Source organism: Pelodiscus sinensis, chromosome 2 (genome assembly GCF_052426305.1).
Source record: "Pelodiscus sinensis isolate ZL-2025 chromosome 2, ASM5242630v1, whole genome shotgun sequence".
Classification (NCBI taxonomy): Eukaryota; Metazoa; Chordata; order Testudines; family Trionychidae; genus Pelodiscus; species Pelodiscus sinensis.
Window position 1 is genome coordinate 89,452,082 of NC_143053.1, and position 23,847 is coordinate 89,475,928.

The 23,847-nt window shown below is 43.0% G+C and overlaps 1 protein-coding gene across 5 annotated transcripts in view; it reads right to left on the bottom strand.

Moving 5' to 3' along the window:
- The window catches only part of PTPN2 (protein tyrosine phosphatase non-receptor type 2), a 72,828-nt gene that overhangs the window by 29,534 nt on the left and 19,447 nt on the right, over nt 1-23,847 (bottom strand). For 4 of the 5 annotated variants that reach the window (XM_006117499.5, XM_075921006.2, XM_006117500.5 and 1 more), the window contains 3 exons: nt 13,916-14,016; nt 10,174-10,272; nt 8,502-8,639 (listed from right to left, as the gene is read on the bottom strand). In XM_006117499.5, coding sequence (XP_006117561.3) covers nt 8,502-8,639; nt 10,174-10,272; nt 13,916-14,016 — 338 coding nt within the window. Of the gene's footprint in view, nt 1-8,501; nt 8,640-10,173; nt 10,273-13,915; nt 14,017-20,256; nt 20,655-23,847 lie in introns of those variants that run through there. The other variant, XM_075921004.2, reaches the window with a different exon arrangement.

Here is a 23,847-nt window from a genome sequence, read left to right on the forward strand (position 1 = left end):
GATGACAAGTATGGGCTACTCTGAAGACATATACAATTTTCATTACAGTGCTTACAATATGCCAAAAAACAGCTGTTCCGTCTCCACAAATGTAACTGAAGGAAGATAAGGCTAGATTCCTGGCAAGTCGATACCATGCTGAGGCTTTATATGCTAAATCCCCCAAATCTCACTTTCACCTTTTCAGCTCCAACAAGTCGCAATCCTTTTTTTTAATCTTTCCATCTTTTAACAAGTTCCATTTCTCCTACTCAAAACTATCTAGTTGCACCTTCAGCTGTTCCTGTCAAATGCCAATTCTCTTGTTAAAGTAGAAAAACTGGGACGTATCCAAACAGAAAAGGGATAGAATCACAGTTTGGTCTTTCTAACAGTTTTTTAGAGATAAACCACATGGCAGCCTAACTTCTGAGCAAATAGACTAAGCTCAAAGGCCCCAGCCAGCACCACCTTCAGTGGCATACCTTTGCTATCTACTCCTACCTCAATGTAGGGGTTGGCAAAAAGGTGGGGGAGACTAATCCAATTCCCACACTGCAGAGCAATGCAGTTTTTCTTGAATCAGTAACTTCAGCTGCACATGCTCATGGTAAAGAGATATCTCAAATACTGTTCCAATTGCTAGGACCCAAACTTATTGCTGGTCATTAGGAAAGGAAATAATTACATTAAAATATAAAAATAGCTATTTACATTTATGACATCTGATGGAATTTCCTTTAAAAAGGTTCACTTTGGAACCTATATATACTACTCTCTCTGCAAATCATAAGACATTTTAATTTTTACTCCAACATTTGTGGGTGTTACTAATTTGGTCCAACTGACTTTGAACATATCACCATTTCAAATCCACCCCACAGTGAAGTCTTTCTGTAGCCATATTGGAAGGCCTAAAACTTAGGACTTCATCTGCAGCCAGATTGAAAGAATAGCAGTCATTTGCTATAAAGCAGAGAGTCACACACTCACATTCCAACTAAGTTGCATTAAAATATTGCAATACCAGGCTGTTTAGAAAGAGATCCTGTCCAAATAGCAAATCTCAAGATGGATCAAGAAAATTTAGTTTAATAGCATGCGGTTTGGCAAGAAACAATAGTTGGGATTGTAGAATACTCATTTTATGATTATGGCCCTCACTTTCCTATTGTAATATTGTATCTGGTTTTTAATAGTTTGTCTGCTATATAATTAATTTTGCTAGGTGCAAATCAAGTAAGGGGGTAGGGTATGAGTGGTAAGGTAATTCTTTTAGAATAGGTTATGATTGGTTAGTAAAATAATTGGCTACTGTAGAGCTAAGCAGGACTCAAGTTTCACTACATCAAATGGGATCTAAGAAGGAGACCAGCAGAAAGGTATAAATGAAAAGAAGAATGGAAGGGGGGGGCGGAGGAGGAGAGATGTTCTTCTTCCAGGTCTTTCCAAGAGACATAGCCTAAGACCAGAGCTGCCAAGAATCCTCTGCATGACCATGACATGCAGCAACCAGAATTCAGATGAGGCTGACCTTGCTTGATCAACGGGAGAAGCTCACCTGCCTTGATCAGGATTGGTGAGCATGCAACTGTATGCTTAGCATGCTTGCTTGGTAATTGTTAATAGAGAGTAGGATATTATTGTGCAAGGCTTTCACTACTAAAAGATTCTGCAAACCCACAAGAAGTCACGCCTTGAGCCCTCAGAACTGGGTAGGGATGGTTATTTAAATTAACAAGAGTTACACCTTGAGCCCTAGGAACTGGATAGATGTGTGTCCCTAGACTCGAGTGTGGGAAAGATAATATTTTGTGCAGGTTACAGCAAAAGTTTCAAATTCATGTCCGTGGTAGTCTCTTTACCTAGCCAGGATGTTTACTTCACCCAGGCACCTCATCCACTTTCAATCCCACTCTCTGGTCCAAGTCCCCATGTTGCCCAGCACTCCAGATTCTTGCCCAGTCTTAATTCCTCCCCTCTCTCATATTCAATCCACCTGTGTCTGTCTACTACCTTCCCCATGACCATCCAAGGTGACTACCTGCCCCTAATTGGAAAATCCTGAAATGTACATTTCCAGTCCTGGTCCCAGGCTGAATGATTCTGGGACAGAATTTGTCCAAGATTCCCTATTACCCCACTCTATGCCTGCCTGAAGCTCAGGGGAAGCATCAGCCTCTTCATAGTGGTGGGGCTGAGGTGGGCCTTATACTCTTCCACAAATCATGAAGCCCTACCCCTCTGCATCCCTCTTCTCCCTGAAGCTCTGCTCTTGGCCAACCCAGAAACCAAAGCAGAATGATGGCCTGGCCCACATTACTTCCTGAAGCTCCCGGAAGCTGGGAACAGTGGACCGCAGCCAGTGGAAGTTGCAAATGGCCATACCTGCAGATATTCAAATAAATAGAGCATCTGGAGGTCTGCCGGGGTGAGCCATGTCCAGCATGTGAGCTGCTTATTGCTCACCCCTGGGCTGAGGGCTGCTTTTGGGCACCTTGCCTTCTCCCTCCCACCCCCCACCATCCAGGGCAAGTGGAAGATCCAAGATTCCCCACGATCACCCAGGCTTCCCAGGTAAATTGAGGCAGTCCATGTTATCTTGCTGAGAACTAAAACTCAAATCTGAAAGTATCAGGCTAAGCCTGAGAAGCATACAGTACAGCAGTTACTGTGACCCTGGTTGCCCTGGCAACCACATTCCAAAGGGGCCTCATTTTGATAAGGCCAGTACCAAACAACTGCGCAGGATTGTTTTTCATTGTCTGCTTTGTTCCTAGAAAATAAGCTTGGATCCCAAAGATCGCGCCAAGGCAATACCACCCCCGCAGGAGACGCATTATATTTCCAGCCGACAAAATGACCATCAACATGCCTTTGTTTACGTTGGCTTATTTAGCTTGTTAGGAATAACTACCTGTATTAGTGATAACATGTTTAATTGGCAATGGGCGGAGATACTGTGTAACTGTCATAGACCATTGGCTTATGTGCATATCTCACTTCCGCTTCCGCTGCTAGACCTATCAAATCACTTCTCCTCCATCCATCTGCTACCTATATAATCTAATGTATGTTTTGGTTAAGTTAGTGCTCATCGGGTTAACCCCGATAAGTACTCCACCAGTTGTGTGAACCAATAATTCCTCTGCTTGTTTTCACCTGCACCCAGTGTGTCCAAGAATTATTCCCAACACCCACAATCACTCAGGCTTCCTGGAAGGCTTTTACTACTGTACAGCTCTGGTGTATGGCCTGGCCAGGCCTCAGGGGGAAAAGGAGTGTGGGCGGAGCCACAGAGGGAGACAGGGCTCCTGCATGTAACCCGTTTTTGAAAAGATGGTTACCACTACCCTCACACTTGTATTCTCTGCACTTGAGTTACGTTGCATCCTTCTCCACACTGCCTGAGTGTAAGGAAGGGGAGCACAGAGCACAGGAGAGAGAGTCTTCCTGCTCTCAGTTCTGCTGCCCCATGCCACAAGTGTTTACAGCAGCTAGGAATAGAAAATTTGCATGAGTATATTAAGTGCAGATGAAATCTTACCAATTTAGCTTTTAAACACACAAAGCTCTACTTAGCATATGCGAACAGATTTCTCAAAAGCTTATAACCTAGCCAAATCTGGGTAGCTTTTCACAGGACCAAAGGGCAAAAAACGCCATCCTTCCAAAATTTCAAATCTTTTCTTCAAAGTATGGAGGTGTTAGAGCTTTTCAATGAAACAGTTATGAACAACTTTTTCCCCTAATTTAATTCTTTGAAACAGCTGAACTGTTCTGAAAAGCTTCATCAAAAATAACTCAGCTAAAGGCAGACACTGTGGAAAGTTTCAGATCAGATTGGTCAAGTTATAAGCAACTGTAAACAGGATCTGATAACGGAATGCATCAGTCAAGGTCAGCAGATAGTGCTAGTAGTACCACTCTATCATGAAGATAAATGGGAAAAGTGGAGCAATGCAGGACACAGAAATGAAGTACTTCTAAAAAGGAATAATTAGATTTGTATATTTTAAAAATATGTGTGTTAAGCACAAAAGAGGAAATTATTTAATATCTGCAACACATGCTACATTACTGTAACTGTTTAGAAATATCCCAACCCTTTTCCCCTTCTCCAAAAATTATATACTGACACTGACCACAAAGGCAATTATCTACATTTGCATGAAACAAAACAAGGTATCAAATGCCATGCCTTATAGTTTGCAGATAAATGTATTTCTGTTCATCACTCTTGAATCCAAAAAAACAAGCATAGCCAGAAGTTTTCATTTTTCCAGTAATCCTGTAATTGTAAAATACCCCTCTTAGAATTCTTTACTCATTTTGGTGATGCACTGCAGAAATATGCTACTGTAGCATAAATATACCACAGAAGAGTTTGAACAGATTTTTACAAATTCAATAACTCTAGTTTTCCCAGATTTTATGGAAATAACAGGATGTGTTAGCTTTCCTGCTCTTCAGATAACGTTGTGTTCTTAAACTTCTTGCACTCCAAATCTAAAGCTTAAGCATTTCTCAATAAAGATATTTGATATGCTATCCGCAGGCTAACTGCATACAATTAAGCATAAGCAGTGAAAGATGTAGGTGAACTTGACACTTTTAGGAGTAAAGAGGAATACTAAATTCTTAGGAATTTTATAGCACACTTATCACAGGTGGAATCAAATACATTCAGTGATTAATAGTAGCCATTATGTAAAAGCTTGATGATTAGATGAAATTATTTTAACAGTTAATTCACAAAAGAGCTATTTCCAAGTACTGTTTAAGAAGTACACAGGATTTCCATTAAAATGTTATGTTTTGTAATTTTATACACTGGAGGCTTGCAACAGGACCAGGGCATTTGAATAGCAAAGTCACCTTATTAACTGATTTCACTCTTGTTAATTTATAACCTCAGTGTCCAACACACTAGTGGAGTGCGGCTAGTTGGTTTGAATGATGTAGCTATTTGGCTGGTTGAGTGTGTCTAGTTCGCTATAGCAGTAGCTACTATAGTGACTAATGCTTCAGGACTGAATGGACACAATGGATATATAACTATTTAGAGCACAGGTAGGCCTACTTCAGAGGAGTAATAAAAAGCCAAAGCCTTAAATGATGAGCAGCAGTGATGTTAGAAGCGAAGTGGGGGAAAAGGAGAGCTTATACAATTAGTAACTTCTGCACACCATCCTATCTGAATCTTAGGACAATATCAGCCAACCCAATTCCTAAGGTTTTGTAAGAGTTACGTCAAGACTTAGAGCTGGAGTAACTCTTGGGAGTAGGAAGTTTCCTCAATTCCAACCCTTCAGAAACCTGTCCTCCCTTCTACACCTCTTCCAGTAATGTATTAACAAAAACACAACTCTACCTCCCCCCCATACACACGCACAGGATCAGCTGAGCAGGGAGAACTCAAGTCATGAAGATATGGCTGTGTCAATTTCTACCTCGTCTCACTTTTACTCTTGGATTTGGACAGTAACATGATCAGTTTTACAATGTTGATGTGAAGAAGCTCATGGAGGAGTTTTCAAATTCACATTATTTCTAAATGCCTTATGTCAAAGCTTCTTTAACGGCCATGATAGATTCATTTAACAATAACTAAAAAAGGCAATGTCTTTAAGGGGGGAAAAAAAATCAGGAAATAGACCATGTTGCTAGCTTCTCAACTGCAATGCAACTGACTATTTCCACCAAGCTAGGGTCATAATTATAATCTTAACAAATTGACTTCATCATTGCCAATTAAAATTAAACATGATGTTAAGATATCTTCATTTCCAATGTAGAGAAATTAAAAATATTCAAGATTTCAGCACTTTGAATAGTGTCCTATTAATTTACACACATACTTGTACAGATTGGACCTCCCTGGTCCAGCACCCTCAGGACCTAACCTGTCCCGGATGAGGGGTTTTGCCAGACTAGGGGTAGCCATTTCTGGCCCCCCTGCCACCAGCCCCGGCCCAACCGCTACCTTCCCACGTGGGCCCCCTACCTGTGCACACACCAAGCTCCCCACGGCCACACCCAACAGCTCCCCCCACTCCTCCCGTTCACACCCCAGGCTCTCACTGCTACGCTGTGCGACCCTGTGGCCTCTGCACCAGGCTCCTGCTGCCATGCATCGGGCTCCTACAGCCTTGCTGGACAACCCCGCTGCTGTGCATGGGGCCCCCACTGCCTTCCCAGGAAGCCCTGCTGCCAGCTTGCAAGGCTCCCTGGAACTAGCCCTCCACTGGGACTCTAGTCCTGGAACATCTGTGGTCCTGCCAGATGACAGATGTTGCTGGGCCAGTGTGACGTAGTGGGGGTACCTTGCTGGTTGCTATGCTTGGCAGTGGGTTGTGAGTGACCTCCACTGGCTGCAGCACGGCCCAGCAGGGCAGAGGATGAGTCACTAGGCAAGGGTCTCTCAACCTGTCTGACCAGCTACCCCCCAGGGAAAGAAACAAAGGAAGGTGGAATGCCGCCCCTGGCTGGGGGGCAGGGCTGGAAGAGTTTTAGTTTCAGTCTGGGAAGCAGGGGAGAAGGAGCTAGGGAGGGGGCTGGGATTGTAGGGCCCAGCCACCCCCCATCTCAAGGGGGGGCACTGAGGCCTCCTAGCCCCAGTTCCTGTGATCAGATTACATCTGTGCTGTGCTGTATCCTGGAGAAGCAATAAACTCCCTCTATTCTACTGGCTGGTGGAGTCTGTTCATGCCACCATGGGGGTGCAGAAGTCAGGGAGACCTCAACGTGCCGTCACACTGGTGTCAGGAGTGGAATGCACTGCACCCCGTGGATGAAGCTTCCAGCGGCGAGCGACAAGGCACAATAGAAGCAAAAGCCCTGGAGCTAGGCATGCTGGAGACAGAGCGAAGCGGTTCCTGAGAATCGTGGGGCGCTGCAGCACTAGACTGGTGAGTCTGCACCAAGGGGACCAGGGGGAGATGGCCTATGCCCAACTCTTAAAGGCAGAGCTGGTAAAGCTGTGCAGAGAGAGGGGCTTGCCTCTGCAGGGCGCAACCAAGGCCCAGCTGATTGCCCATCTGGAAGAGAATGACCAGCCACGGGACCAGGATCTTGTCCCCATGGGGAGCCAGACCCCTCCTGAGAGTGTGTCAGGCTCTGAGAGGGGATGGGGCACTGGAGCCCGCCGGAGAGGCCGGCAAGCCGTAGCCCATCTAGGACAGGAGCCAGCCCAGCAGAGCTGAGGTGGCTGGAAGTAGAGGATCGAAAGAAGGAGCGCCAAGATTGAGAAAGGGACCACCAGGACTGAGAGAGGCAGCGACAGCATGAGTTGGCCATGGCAGAGCGGAGAACCGGAGGGGCCCCGGCTGCGCTGGGTGTAGATGGGCCCAAGGTCCCAGGGCTTCCAGACGCTTGGAGAGGCTCATGGTAGGACAAGGGAGACATAGAAGGACAAGGGAGGAATAGACGGGTTCCTCAGCTCCTTTGAGAGGGCCTGTGGACTGCAACGGATCCCCCCAGCTGACTGGCTGCAGGAGCTCATCCCCGCACTGAACCAGGAGGCGGCCGGAGTGTTCAGTCAGCTGGAGGACCTACAGCCAGGGGATTACAACCGAGTCAAGGAGGCCCTGCTGCACAAGTTCAGGCTGACCCCCGAGATGTACAGGAAGAAGTTCCGGGGGGTGCAGAAGGAGCCACAGGAGACCTATGTGGATCTGACCTCCCGCCTGGTGCAATACTGCCGCAAGTGGGTGTATGGAGTCGGAGCCCAGACCGCAGAGGAGCTGGTCATGATGGAGCAGTTCTATGAAGCATGCACACCCAGATTGAGGCTGTGGCTCAAAGACCGAAGACCAGAGAACCCTCAGGAGGCCGGGAGACTGGCAGATGAGTTCACGGAGAGCTGGTCAGGGTGTGAACGGGAGTCCCAGAGAGAAAGGGAATCGCACAGAGACCGGTTCTCGGCTGAGCGACGGAGAGAGACACCTCCGAGGCGAGCCCCAGGGACCAGGACCAGTCATCGATGCCCCAGAAAACCAGCCAGAGCCTGGGCACAGCCGACCCAAACGGGCCCACAGAACTTAACTTGCCATTGATGTGGGCAATGAGGCCACAAGAGGGCTCAATGCACCAGGCACAAGAACAGGTCCCATGACCTGGGACTTTCCAGGGTTAACTGGCTGGGGCTGGAGGAAGGGCAGGCTGCCCCAGAGGCAGGGGCTGGCAGGCAAATTTCAGCTCAGAGTGGGGGGAAGGATGCTCAGTGCACCCAATAAACTTCCTCTATTCTACTGGCTGGTGGAGTCTGTTTGTGTCATTACGGGGGGTGCAGGAGAAGGGAAAACCCCAATGCGCCGTCACAGCCAGAGAGCCCCAGTTAAGAGAGTTTTAGCCTAGATGATTGTGCCTTTGGCACATTAAAGAAAAATAAATGTTACATCTTTTATGTAAAAATTAGTCAAAGCAGAAAATGGTAGTTTGCTATATATATTTCAAACAATATGTATTACATATTTAGTCCTATGAATAGGAGGTACACATGTATGGAGAAAAAAGCTTACATTGATGTTTTCTAATTGTAGTAGGTGTACTGTATAATAGGATTTTATGTCCTCAGATACTAGCCTCACACAAAATCCTGTTTCCTTGAACATCATGACTTCCTCTTCTTCTGTTGGCCAGTACTGTGCACATTTTACCTAAATTAAAATATAAGTAAGTAAGTATTTGCCCAATGAGACAAGTAACAAAAATAAACTACATGGGATCACATATTATACATGAGATTGGAGACTCCGATGTATTATGACAGCTTTTCTCTCCATTCTGAATAAGGAGATAAATTATTGCTGTCATTAAGCTAAAACGTTAATGAAGGGCATGTCTACACCAGGGATGTTAAGATGTAGTTAACTGGCTAATTGAGTAGTCGACAAAGGAAGGCAGCCCAGCTCAGTCCCAGCTTGTACTGGGTCTGGGACCTATCCTTGCTGCAGCTCTGCATTTTAAATGTAGCAAGAGCCAGGCAGACAGGCAGCCCGGCACTTAGTACATTTAAAATGCAGAGCCGCAGCAAGGGAAGGTCCTGCACCCAGCACAAACTGGGATTATGCCAGACTGCCTTCCCAGCTGGAGTAGTTTCTGTCCGCAGGGTTCCCAGTGGAGAGGGGCTGCTGCTGGCGCAGCCTCTGCCCATGGCGAACCTGGGCAGAGTACATTAGACCATTAAACTTTCCTAGCAAAGAATTTTTGAATGACCAAAGGCTTTTTTGACTATATAGTTAAAAACTATTGCTATATATCTAGATATACAAGGAGTGAGACATGCTGGCAAAAAAGCTCTCTCAAATTATTCTTGTACAGGTTGAACCTCTCAAATCTGCTACTCTCTGGTCTGGCAACATCCATGGTCCCGCAAGACCATTGATATTGCTGGACCAAAAACCCCTCAGCTGCAGCTGGGCCAGTGGCAACAGGGCGAGCAGCGGGCTGGGGAGCCCTAGAGCCCAGAGAGGCAGCCAGCAGGAGAGCACTGATTCATGAGGGTGCTCTACTTAAAATTTTCTCTGACTTGTAAGGAAGTGAAGACAGATTTAACTTCATTTCTGATGGTACCACAAGGTCAGACTTTCATTATCACCAATCATTTGTAAACAGAAACATTGTTGCTATTCAATTTTGAAAGAAAAAATCTCAACAGAATTGAACTTAAGCTAAATCTCCTACTTTCTACATCTCATCCTGGAATCTACCTAAGCCCTTGATCCTACTCCCATTTTAGTTCTTTTACATTTCACTTTTTTAGGGGTTTTATTTCATCTTTTTAGACTTGTTCTTATTGTAGACTATTCCAAATTAACTGAATTTCATCTCTTAGCTCCACTACCTCATTTAATCAAGGTATCGGAGTCCCTAAACAACTTGAAGAGTCTGTAATTACTGTCACTTGCCCCCTCAAATTATTTTACTTGAAAGTTATCATTTCTAGTCCTATTTGTAGAATTAGTATAGTATCTTAGTTGTCACAATAGTCAAATGAGATAAAAACAGCCAGCAAGATTAAGTTCTCTTACACTGCTTATTTAAGCCACCAGCAATAGAAAAAAGTTGTATTAGTTCTTCACATCAGGACACTGCAAACAATTAAGAAACAACTTTCATATCACAATTAAGTATGGGGTGATTGCATTAAATACATGTAATGCAACTTGTACATAAACTGTCACTACTTACCAATTCTTTCTCAACAATTCTATTTAGCATGACAACTGCTCTGGTCTTTTGTTGCCATACCATTAGCCAAAAATGACAACAAGTATTTGGAAGTGGACCCTGTGGAGATAAAGAAAGAAAAAAGGGAAAACATTCATGTAGTGCTCAAAACAAGAGTTAAATTAACTACATATTAAAAATATTCTTCAAAAGAAAAACAATGTAAGCCAGGGAACATCATGAGTCAATCACACAGTTCACGCACCAATGCAAAATATCAACATAAATTGGGTACTTCACAATGCAACTGTGAGGCCTTCCCATTAGCTTGTCTACAAACAAAAACATTCTGAGACTCATAATGAAAGTGATCAATTTATGAACGGCTTCAGAAAGTTCATGTAAATTAACAAATACACACTATATTCCTTAACAGTTATTAAAAAACTATTTTGTTGACAGGATATCAGTATCAGGTCACATCTCCACTGGCCACACTGGAGATTTATTTTCTGGTGTTATATTTATCAGGTCTAGTTAAGACTTATTAAATTGAACGCTGAGGATGGCTCTGGTATGCCCCTCAGTCATGAGGTGTAAGGAGGCCGACGAAGCTTTTGCTTCCATTGGCATCCCTCTGTGAAGGCTGCTCCAAGCTCGGTTTAAGGTACATGTTTTAAGTAGCTGGAGTTGCATACCTTAACCTGACCTTCCTGGTCTACTGTAGGCCTGGTTTCAAAGAGAACTATGCTTTTTTCAGGCATTACTGGTGCAGAATTTGATGAATTCCAACTGTTCTTTTGATCACCATTTTAAAAGTTAAGACCTATTTCTGAAATGTAATTTTTTTATCACAACATTCCATCACCTTACATAATCATGAAGGTGATTCCTTTAAAAGCTGTGAACATCCAAGTTTTTTAACATCATTAAGTTTTAGACCAGCAAATTCATGACAGCATATACAGCAAAATCCTGAAGTCTCCAAGTAAATTTAGTCCAGTTCAAGGACATTTTGCAGGCATTTTTTCTGTTAAAGAAAACTTTTAAAAAATGACAACTTGGGGGCATTTCAGTTTCCTTGCCTTCTGTGAAATAGTGATTTTCACAGGGTCCTATTTTTATGAAGTAGATTTTTCTTGTCTTTTGCGTACACAGCGTGAATGATTCTATGTATGTATGTATGCATTAGAATAGTAGTTTAAAAGCCCACTCCATATACAAGATCCAAGATTCCATATATGGCAAGGTACCATCCAAAACGTTGGCTGGACACTAATAAACACATTACAAAAAAATATTCTTAAGCTAATTTTACTTACGAAAAGAGTAGCTATTTTCAGTCCTATTATTTACACACAGGTTGGACCTCCTCAGTCCAGCACCCTTGGGATCTCACCAGCCCCAAACAAGCAATTCTGCAGGACCATTTCTGGCTCCTCTGCTGCCACATCAGCCTGCTATCCCACAGCTGACCCCCTGCAGCCACTCTGAATGGGCTCCCAGCCTCTGTGACAGCCCGCTGCCCCACCACCAACCCCCTTGCAGTCAGCCCAGCTAGGCTCCTGGCCCACGCAGGACTCCTGCCTCTGGCCTTCTACTGGGATTCGTTGGTCCAGCAACATCCGTGATGTTGTCATACTAGAGAGAGTCACAGTTTAGAGACATTCAACCTGTATTAAGCAAATAAGTCAAAGTGGTTCCAAGTGGTTCAAATGTTAAGGCCTTGAAAAGTCAACAATGATGACTGGAAAGTTTCCCTACCGATTCTTCTCAATGCATGAGACACTAAGCAATTTTCGCAGAATTCAATCTCCCATTTAGAAAAAGATGAATTTTCTATACTTTATTGTTGAAAAAAGCCTTCCCAATGTTACCTGAATATACCCTGAGGCTCAATTGTTTTCCTTAGTCTGCCACAAGAGGTTCAAAACCTTTACAATTGCTACTGTTTGGCAACACCATGTGCAAGAAACTTACAAGACTTAAGGCTGTCTACACTTGCACGTTTTGTTGCCAAAAAGCAACTCTTATCTCTCCCCTTCCCTTTATTGTTGAAATCATGCAGTGTGTGTTACAATAAGTTTTTTGTCAACTTTATCTATCTCCAGCACATTTTCCACAATGCCCCATTAACCACGCAGGCCAACCCAGCCCTTTGAACTCTGCTGCTCTGCAGCCTTGTAAACAGATGCGCCCCTCCCACCTGCAAACTCCAGGAACTTAACAAAACAAAAGCGAGCCAAACACATAATGGTGTTTGGCTCATTATGCAGTAGTCCTCATGGCATCTTCTCAGGGCAACACAGGTGGCTCTTCCTCAAAACACTCTCCTGCAGACTTTTTGGATCATGTCGGTGTTTTGGTTGAAGAATCAGTGCAGTTAGCTGCAAGTGACCCATAAGAACTGGGAACTATATAGTCACATTTCTTGAGCCCTGTGTGAGAAGGGGTATGAGCAAGACACCCTACAATCCAGAGCTAAGATAAGCCTGCCAGAGTTTAGTTTGCCAGAAGGCAAAGGAAGTACACAAACATCTAATGCTGCATCCAAACCATGCAGTTTTTAAATCAAGAACTGGACGCAATCCTGGGTGGGATTCACACCCAAGGAGAAATGTAGAATATGTCCCATAGCACAGAGTCAGAAACACTTGTCCAAGAGACAGATGTTATTGATAAATAACTTCTGCATATTAGCAACACACGCAAAATTCCTTATCCAGCAACCTTCCTGCTATGCCCACACATTCAAGTTCACAATCAAGTAAGGTTGCTCCCCCCTCCCTCCATCACACTCCACTTCCTATGAAAACAGTTGTGACTTTGAGAGCTGGATGTTAACACCATGATGTGGTTTTCCAATAACCTTTACCACTGAATACCCTGACTGAAAGACATGAATAAAGACAAACGTTTAGACATGACTGTTTTATGTGACAACCCACACCAATCACTCTGGCCTCTGTGGAAACCTGAAACAGCCCTGAGGTTGTAAGGGAATACCTTGCTCAGGATGATAAGTGGGACGAGGCAGGGAAGCAACTGCAATGAACAAAAATCAGTGCCTCTCATTGTCACGTGGGGTTTCCCCTCTCGAATCCTCTGGTCACGTCGTTCTCTTCGCCACACTGCCCTCTGGCAGTGCCCAAGTCACTCACTCTGAGCCCCCCTTCCGGGGGTTGGTGTCTCTCCGGCAGGCCTTACTTCCGGCCTAGCAGGCTGGCAGTTGTCTGTCTGAGCGCCCCTGGCCCAGCCTTGACGCTCTAGCCCTGCCCTAGCTCCAGGGAGCGTCCTGCTCCCTCAGCAGCCAGGCCCACACTCCCTTCTCTGAAGCAGCCCTCCCCTTTTATGGCTCCCAGCTGGGCCTTAATTGCTATGAAATATGCTTACCTGAAAGTATCTTATCAAAACTAGATCCTTGTACCATTCATGCATGTGTTTTGTTTAAAAGGAAAGCGGGAAGAGCCATGTTCAATAGATCAAGTAACCATTTGTACATTTTCAGAAGTGTTGAAAAAAATCTCAGTTTTAGAAGCATTTGAAAACTTTAACATATAGATTGCTATGAAATATGCTTACCTGAAAGTATCTTATCAAAACTAGATCCTTGTAGCTAGTTTTTTTTATCTGATTATGTATTTCATTTACTAACTGAGGAGAACAGTGAGGATGGCTTCATTCCATCTCCAGAAAGTAAGGCCATGCCATGACAGAATGTGTATAACAACTGTATAACAATTTGTTATCTGGTACTACTTACCTGTGTTAAAATATAGCTTCTTTTGGCTTCTTCTATGACTACTAAACTGGCATTGATATAGTCATTCTCTGTGTTCTGCAATTTTACACGACTATGGTCATCTAACAATAGAAAAAGTTACAATTAAGACATGACAAAACATACAAGGAAGCTAAACTCATGTGACAAATTCATTTCACGTATTTCCAGACTGTGTGTCATGATGTGATATCAAGGTTTAAGTGGCACTCACTTGGTCTAAGTGCAAAACTCATGACTTAGTTAGAGACGTGGTGTGGCAAGCCAGTTAAAGTACATCTTTAACTGGTTAACATTTTAAAACAGGATTTTACATTCCTAATAGTTATGAATAACTAATGTGATATTTATACCACATCATTTCATCAACTATTCCATAAGTTTTAAACACATGAAAACTCTGATTTTCCAAAGATGTTTGGAAACATCCATATTCTCTATATAATCAGAATTTTAGATAACCATTCAGTAGTTCTTTCAGAAACAAGGAGTCAAAGCCAGAAGCGAATGTTTGGTAATCCAGAATTAGATGTGGAAGCTCTATTTTGAATGTACATATATTAGGCCCCAACACTGATGCCAGATGTGTAGCCTCTATGGCCATGCAAAGCTCTGTCAATTTGAAGTCACTTAAAGTGAGCAGACTCTCAGAATTGTAATCACTCAGCGTTTTTTGATTCCTAACAGATTACCACAGATGTAATGCAAATATAAGAATGTAGCATATTAACAGATGGGGAAACTAACTAAATATATATAAAGCAAATAAAATGGAGACTTAATTAAAGATCACCAAGCAGACCAGTAACAGAGGTAGGAATTTATTATTTGTTGACCTAATCCTCTCAGTATACAACCAAAACTCCAAGGTGACTTTAATGATAATTATGAAATTGCAAATCTTGTCAGGATTAGCAAAACATGAAACAAACTATATGCAACAGAGGAAACATTAAAATTGCAACCTGGAGTATATATCCTTAATGCTGCATTAATAGATTTTTACACTAAAGTGTTTAGTGGTAGTGAATTGCAGTGCTACTCAGATTACATCCTTGCGCTAATTTGTTTCCTAAGTCTTCAGCACATGACAAACTCAAAAGAAAATCACTGGCCTATATACAACTATACTGTTGCATACAGTTCCCAACTTAAGTCAATCTTCAACATCTTGAAGGCAATTTAAAATACAATATGTAAACAAGGATTTTTAATGCAGTAACAATGCTTAAATTTTAATCAAGGATCAAGAAATTCACAGTCAAGGTCTGCACATCTTTGCCCCCTTGCATACACACTTTATTATAAAGTCTCATTACAATCATATATCATTGAAATAGGCTCTCTCAATGGATAATGTTAATGAATTGTACTTTGACCTAAGCACAGATGGAACACTGTATTAATGCATCTATGCTACATTCTCATGAAGTGAGGTTCCCCTAATTTGTATTCCTGAAAGTACAAGAACCCTTTCCAAAAACAGTTACACTGGCATTTGGTAACTTTAATTATCGCAAACCGAAGCATTTAAAAGGAAATGAACAAATAAGGATAAGTATTATACTATCCACATCTTTAAAAGATATTTTTAAAGAAATATACAGAAATGGATCACCACACATTTAAGCTCATGATCTGTTAACAAATACAATGCAAAATAAATAAATTTTTTGGTAAATGACTAGGTGCAAAGCAGTGAAAAATTAAACCCCTAACATTCAACTAGGCAACCCACTCACTAGAAAAACTTTCATTCAAAGCAACAAGAGAAAGTTTGGGTCCAAAACCACAAAACAAAATCCTTAATAGTTTGGTTAAATATAATCTATTTATCAAAGATAAAGACAGCTAATACACAAGTTTCAAAGAGATTTAACCACACAGAAAATATTAAAGCACAGTAAGCCACTTTTGAGCTAGAGGGAAGCAAAAAATAAAACTGAAGTAAAATATTTCAAATCAGTGATTTTCTAAGTAAACTTTAACAAGAAAAATAATTTCCCCCCTTCTCCTCCAATTTAGAAATATTCTTTTTTGCCTTCAAAGTTAACATACAATTTTCAAGCAAAACCCAGTTTTTCAAGACAAAGTATAATACTTGGAAAAGGGAAGCTTAACTGAAATCATAACTTGGAAAAATTGTTGTATTTCCAAAATATACAAGTCAATATTGATTCATAAAAAGAAAAATCTATCTACAGAATATGAAAGTTACAAAAATTATGCCACAGGGAAACCTGACCCAATAGTACAGTTTTTATAAATGGCCCCTCAAGCATTGGGCTTCTCTCTACTCATCCTCAATGCAACAGCACACATTCATTGACCTTTGAGAGCACATTGCAGGCCATTGGGGACAGAAGTACACAGAGTTGGGATAATTTTGGTTTCTCTTTTCTTGGCTCTGGGAGTTACTAATGCAAACATAGTTAAACCAGTATTCCTAGTATGTGGCAAAGGACCTGGAGCCATAGGTAGGATTTTTTTTTAATTGTATACATCCAGTGCTTCTTTTTTTTTTTTTTAATGGGGAGGGGGAGGGGGTGGAGAAGAGGTGCTGGTACTCCAGGGGAAAAGTTGTTGAGCTCTGACTGGAGGTGCCAGTACCGTGTACCGGGCAGTACTGTCACAAAAAAAGCACTGTATACATCCATATGCTAAGAAGAATATGTATAACTAGAAGACTTATCCAGAGTTGATCAGGTCCTTCACTGCATGGAGCTGGTGCAGGGGGGAGGAGTGCAGGAGTCAAGGCAGGCCCTCAGCAATGTGGGGGAGGAGTAGGGATGTTAAGTAGCAATTAATTTGCTAGTCAAGCACTTCCGCCTTTGAAATGGCTGGGAACTCTTGTACAGTTCAAAGTTGTCACACCTTATGGAGCCCAGGGTCAGCTGCGGAGTCCCCAGCTGATCCCGGGCTCCCCACAGAGCTGTCACTTTGAAATGCTGGGAAGAGCCTGCTGTCAGGCTCTTCGTGGTATTCAAACGGCAGCACCGCATGGAGCAGCTGATCCCGGGCTCCGTGTGGCGCTGCCACTTAAGTATCCTCCCTCCCCTTTTCTCTCCCCTTGCCTCCACTATCTGATATTTGCTTATCAGATAGTCAACTAATCCTTTATATCCCTAGGGAGGAGAGCAGAGCAAGAGGTGTAAGGGGTGTAAGAGTGAGGGGTGAGTAGGGGCTCAGGGCAGTGGGTCCCATCGGGGCTTCCCTCCCACCCCTAGCACCGTGGCCAAAGACCAGAGAGAGAGGTGAAGAGTTTGGGGCAGATGGAGACTACTTACCTGATGTAGTGGCAAGCAAGATGGCAGAGCCCCAGCTTAGCTGACCACTCTTGGTGGTGTGGCTGCCCTCAGTATTGAGTCCCTGCTCTGTGCGCTCCTTCCTTTTATGTCCTTCCTCTGCCACCTCCCTTTCCATGTTACAGAAAACATTCCCATTTCTGGCACTTCCCATTTTCTTGGCACAACCAAATCCTGACCTTACTTTTAGTTAGGATAAGAGGAAGCTGCATACCAAACGTGCTGATTCTAGCACTTACCATTACGGAGCAGTTCTTGAACAAACTGACTCTCAGACATTTCTAGAATATATAAATAGATCGGAGGCTAACAAATGTGTAAATTATATTTTTAAATAAATGCATGGTATTAGGGATGTTAGGTACTATGTAACTGAATAATTGTGTAACTGCATCAAATTTTAGCAGTTCATGACTAATTGATAGTCCCTGGAGGCAAGGCTGGCAGCCAGTGGACTCCCAGCCTCCCTCTCTGGGAGCACCTGCCGCCCCATGCTCTGCTGATACAGAGGAAGCAGAGTAGGAAGACAGCAACCCCTACCCATGGGGAGCCAGAGCTCTCCTCGGACTGAGGCTGCACAAGCATCCACAGAGCAGCCTCCCCTGCCCTGCTGCCTCTATTAGAGGCAGCAGGGTGGGGGAGGGGGACAGGCAGAGCCAATGCTTGTGGGCAGCCAGCTTCCCCAGCACCAGCTCCTGCCTGCTCCTTCTCCCCTGCTACCTCTGTAGGAGACAGAAAAGGTGGGCACACAGCTCCCCACATGTATCGGCTCCCTCTTGCCCCCCTGCATTGCTGCCTCTGACAGAGAGGCAGCAGCGGGAGATAGGAAGAGGGGGAAATAGGTGGCTCCACGGGATCCTGTGCTCAAGGCACAGGCACTGACTCCCCTCCCCTTGCTACCTCTGATAGAGGCAGCAAGGGGTGTGCGCGCACATGCAGTCAACAGGATTAACCAATAAGCCCAAGCTTATGGTTAATCACGTAGTTGACTGCACATTGACATCCCTATAAAGTATCTCCTTACATTATTCTGTCTGGAAAAGAAAATGTTAAAAAAAAAACTGTACAAAAAGAAAAACCTATTATCTGAAATATTTCTGCTGGACTGAAACCAAGATCTTTGTAAATATTACATGTCATTTTCCCAACAGGAAAAACTTAAGATCTTGTTATAGTAAATCACACATACAGACACTAGTGTTCTCGGAAAGATGATGTCAGCAAGCACTGTTAACAGTTTAATCACTCTGCAACTGCTGTATCATTTCCACATAGGAGATAAAAGACCCCAAAGAGGTTTCACACAGTAACATCTGCACACAAGATATTCAACCCATACTTTTTAACACCCTACAAGTGAAACAAGGAACAATTTAAAATTCTCTTCATGTTCTACAGAGAGGGTAGGGGCAGTGAGAAATTATACCAAACTTTAACTGCTATTCTTTGAATATCCTGTAATCCATAAAACAGGAACAAACTACAAGGACACCTTTCCACCAAAAAGAAGGCTCTGGGAAAACACTGGGACACAGAAATCTCATTTGCGTTTTGGCTTGCTGTACAGAAATCAAACAAGCCATTTTCTCAATTAATGGTAAACAATATTTCTGTTTGTAAATTTTTTTTATTGCTCATATAAACAGTTCCAAGTATTGTATAAGTAACAGACTTTAAGATTCAATTTAGTTTAAATAATTCCACTAACCTATCCTTAGCCATGCCAGCAGCAAGAGCTATGATGAAGGATTTCTAAAATTTCTAACACACCAATTTTCTACTTCAGAGTGTGCATCTGACTCTGAAGTGAAAAATTTGATAAATGATTCTGATGCGGGCTCCCCTACTAAGATGGCTTTTATACCCAGAGGGAGGACATCTGAAATGAGCAAACTCTTCAGTTACTCACTTTGGGTGAAATCCTAGCATAATGGAGTTCAGGGCACACCACTGCTTTTGTCAGGTTCAGAATTTTGTGTTTCACCTCTTTGTCGACGCCCATATACATCAAATTTTTCACATGTATTGAACAGCCAGGTGGAGGACTTTTGGTACCTGTCTGATGCTGCTGGTTAATAAAAGATAGGTTTATTTGAAAACAAGTTAAGTTTACAGAAGTGAAAGTACAGTGAAACTTTAAGTGACCTTTGATAAAGCTGAGCGAGGAAGACTGCCATTTCCTAAACGTGGCACTATTAACAGCAAGGAGGATGAAATACAACTTACAGGATTAAAGAAACTAAGTTCAAAAGAATATATGCATGCAAGAGCACTGAACCATCCCAGTGGCCTAACCTGAGGCACCAACAGCAAGTCCTCCTCTTTCACACAGCAAAGTCTAAACCTGATCACTCCTAGCAAAACCATCCAACTAGGGATGTGAATGGTTAACCAGTAATCCTCACCCATAATGCTGAGGCTTATAGTAGGACCTGGATCAGCTCCCCATTTGTTGCAGGCAGGAGGTGCTCTAGCCCCACAAGGGCCACCACAGGCAGAGTCTGCTCTGTCTGGCCAGCTGGAGCAGCCCCTGTCTGTGTCGGCCCGGCCCCACCTACACAGTTCAACTGGACTTTACATCCCTACATCCAACTTCAATATATTGTTAAATACAGTGCTAACAAACAAGTTGCATTAACTGCATGAAATACAGGGAAGGACAACTGATTTTCCCCCTTTGCACTACAGTACTACTCACTGTAACTATTAGTGCCAATATGTTGTATAAATCAAGATCTAGCCCATAGTTCAAGTATAACCATGCATAGGATTCTGATTATATAACGTGATGCTTTTACTTCATGATTTTCGAAGTATGTCAAGCACTTGCAGCTCAGTTGATTAGACTGTATTTGCGGATGTTGATATTTCTGAAAAATCAGGCCACTACTTTGGAATAAAAATTTATACAAGCCACTATGTTTTATTTTTATGACTGATTGTTTTTTCGTTTATTCCTATAGTGTTTATTATGATAAACTATAAGTATGAAATCCAAAAAACAGAACTTGTACTTACTGTTAAAATCTACAGCCACAGTATCCGTCGCTGGCTCAATTTCTAATATTAATGCACAAGTGAAGTGCAATATGCCTATTTTAGTGTGAAATCTTCCTGCCCTAATAATCAAGAACTGTGAAGGTGCTAACAGTAAGTCTGACATACAAAAATAAAAATCACGGTATAGAGGAACAATCCATTTACTTCAACAGGACAGATAACAATCTAAAGGACATTCTTGTAAGAATTATTGCCCCAGTATTTGTTTTCCCTTTAAGAACGTGTTTTCTGAGAAATGGTTTCATCTGTCAGGAAATGACTAGCTCTTGAACTGAACCCAGTGACATTTCAGATAAGCTTCCTCTTTCACTACTACTAGAGAGTCCAACCGCCCCTTTCTTGTGCTACTAATCAAATACCAGAATACATTTTTTCCTAATAGCCATGTCAAAAAATCAGTTATTTATTTGTATTGTCTTTTCAAGGACTATTTATTTATTTCATCTGTCACAACTTGAAGAATGCCAAGTAAAAATGAATACGCTAAAATATTTATGAAGTTGTATGCAGTATAGAAATTAATACTTAAATATCTGTTACAGGTTATATTTAAAAAAAACTTAAAACCATGTGAATCTTCAATGATTAATGTGGCCTATGCCAGTGTTTCTCAGCCAGTGGTACGAGTACCCTTAGGGGTACGTCAACATGACTGAAATTTGGAGAAAACTGAATTTTAAGTTTTACAGTGTTTTATTATTTTTGTACTTTTTACACCCAAAAATTTCATCATCCACCTGGCTACAATTAAGTTGTTTAAACAAATGTGTTGCAACGGTAGAAAAATGTGTCTGAAGACTGTAGGCACTGGTGGTATTTTTTTTTTGGGGGGGGGGGTTAAGGAGTACTTTATAAAAAAAGGTTGAGAAACACTGGATTATGCTACCTATGTTTCAGTCTAGCAGCTTAATTATGCTATCTTTGCAAAAGAAGCAAGAAATAATAAACTCAAGTGGCACAAATCATGTTACAAACACACTGAAATAAAATGAAAGACTGCCATTAGCTTCAGAGAGCTTGAATCAGGCCTATAAGGCATAAGAATGTCAAGAACTTCTCCCAAAAAAAACTGTTGCTACTTTTCTAGCACGTATATTTGAGCCATGTCAGCTGCAAGTTTACAGACAGCCATTAATTGGTGTAATTATTTGTGTTTGCCACATCTAATCTGTAATATCCATAAATCTCAACTGACATTGTGAGAAGCTTCAGATTATTATAGGGGATATTTAAGAAATAGTCTTTTCAGAAATCAGTAGTCTCTGGGTTTGTTCTTAACTGCTCCCCATATAATGGAGCTTAGAAGCTATCTTAACCAGTATGTGCATCATATTTTTAAAGAATCATCTTAGATTAATAAAATCGTAACCTGTTCAATTCAATGATCTGTGCCCCCCTACTGAATTAGCTAGGTAGCTTCTAGAAGAGTGGCTCTCAAACTGCAGTCTGCAGAGTCACCTTTCAGGTGGTACACAGCTCAAGCTCAGACCCCTTTCTTCCCTCCTGCAGTGGGGAGGAAGGAGCGCCATCATCAGTTTCCCGGGGGTGGAGAGAGAAAGCCCTGAGACTTGCATGGCACAATCCAGCTCAAAGGGAAGAAGCTCTCCTCCATCCCCAGCTGGGGGAACAGCAGCATGTAGGCACACTGCCTGGAGGCTTTCCCAACTGCTCCCACTGGCCAGAATCCAGCCAATGGGAGCAACAAGAGGTTGTGCCTGGGAGCAGCACAGTTTGCAAAGGCAAGCAAGTTCCTCCCACCCCCTCACACACAAATTCACACTCCCCCAGTTCCCTCATGCACCCTTTCTGCCAAGACCCTGCACCCCCAGCGTGCTTCTGCACCCTCCCTCCTAGGCACATACTGCACTTTCCCCTCTCTCTGGGGAAGACACCCTACTCCCAGCCTGATCCTGCACCATACCTCCCACCCAGACCTCATCCCCTCCTGAACTAAGGATGTTAAATATCGGTTAATTTACTAGTCAGGTAGTTAATGGCATTTCCTTCGACTACTCAACTAGTCTATAGGCACTTGTACATTTCAAAGGAGGAATGCGGAACTCTGTGTGCAGCCCGGCCAGAGGGCATGCCAGCTTTCTAATATACACAAGAGTCCCCAGTGGGGGCTCTTGTACATTTCAAAGCAGAAGCGCCCTCATGGAGCCAGGGGTTAGCAGGGGGACTCAGAGTCACCCCATTGACCCTGGTCTCCACACGGCACTGCCACTTTGAAATGCTGTGGCGACATTTCAAAGGGGGCAACGCTGCACAGCTGATCCCAGGCTCAGCTGTGAGGTGCTGCCCCTTAAAGGGGTAGCACTGCATGGAGCCTGGGGTCAGCTCCTTGCGGTGCTGCCGCTTTGAAGTACCCAGTGCCCTCCCCTCCATTACTGTCTCTAGTATTAAGGGGGGGAGAAATCAACTAGTCGACTCCATTATCCGATAAGCGGAACCCCAACTCCCACCCAGATCCAGCACCCCTATTCCTCTTGCTGGCAGCCCTGTTCCGCACAGTGAACCCCCCCATTTTGACCCAACCTGAGCCTGGGGATCCATAAGATCCACTAAGCTTGGAATCCTAGAAGAGTAAATCTGGCCTATGGGAAATCCTGAACTTCAACCCTCCCCTGGTGAAGATGGAGCACCAGAGGAATGAAGTGTTTCAATTGGGGGCCACATCAGTGAGAGTTGGGGATTTTTTTGGCGTTTGGGGTTCCTCCCCCTTCATCTCACTTGTGTGGTTCCCAATTGATTTTTTTGTGCGTCAGTGGCCCTGACCCAAAAAAGTTTCCCACCCCACCATAAATAAAGAGAACATGGGAACCTTTTGTGTTGGACATAAATTAATATTTTACTTTATTTAAAATGAAGTTGGATAAAATAACATGAGAGAGTTAAAAAGCTTAATCTGTTTAATCATTGAAATCAATATTTCCTTTCTTACTGGTTACATTAAAATGTTCTCCCTATCTGCAGCACTAGCAAAAGGGCTCAGGCATAATTATGTAATTAACAATAAGTTTCTATTAGCAACTGGTGGTCCATGGAAAGATTTGCATTGAGTCAAGTGGGCCACAGGCCATAAAGTTAGAGAACCACTGTTTTAGAGAGCTATCAAACAAGCACAGACAACTATTACCACCATCAATATTACACTTAAAGTTAAAAATATATTAAAGGACTCAAAAAGTTAGCATGTGCCAGGATAAAGGATGACATACAACCTTAACTCATCATTGGTATATGTATATCTTCTGATCAGGTTGTGCATACCCTATGGGACAACATTCCACAGCAGCAAACCCTGAATCAGTGCTGGGCAACCTGAGGCCCACTTCCGCTCCCATCTATCCCCCTTGCCCATGTCCCTTTCCTGCACCAGGACACCGGAGTCCTGCACTTCCTACTCCTCCCCTTGAACAGCTGGGAACAGCTGATTCACAGCATTCCAGCTCTGGGAAGTGGGGACTGAGCATGAATCAGGCAATTTGCACACTCCAGAAGTGCTGGGAGGGAGTGGGAGGAGTAAGAAATGCAGGGTTTCAGTGC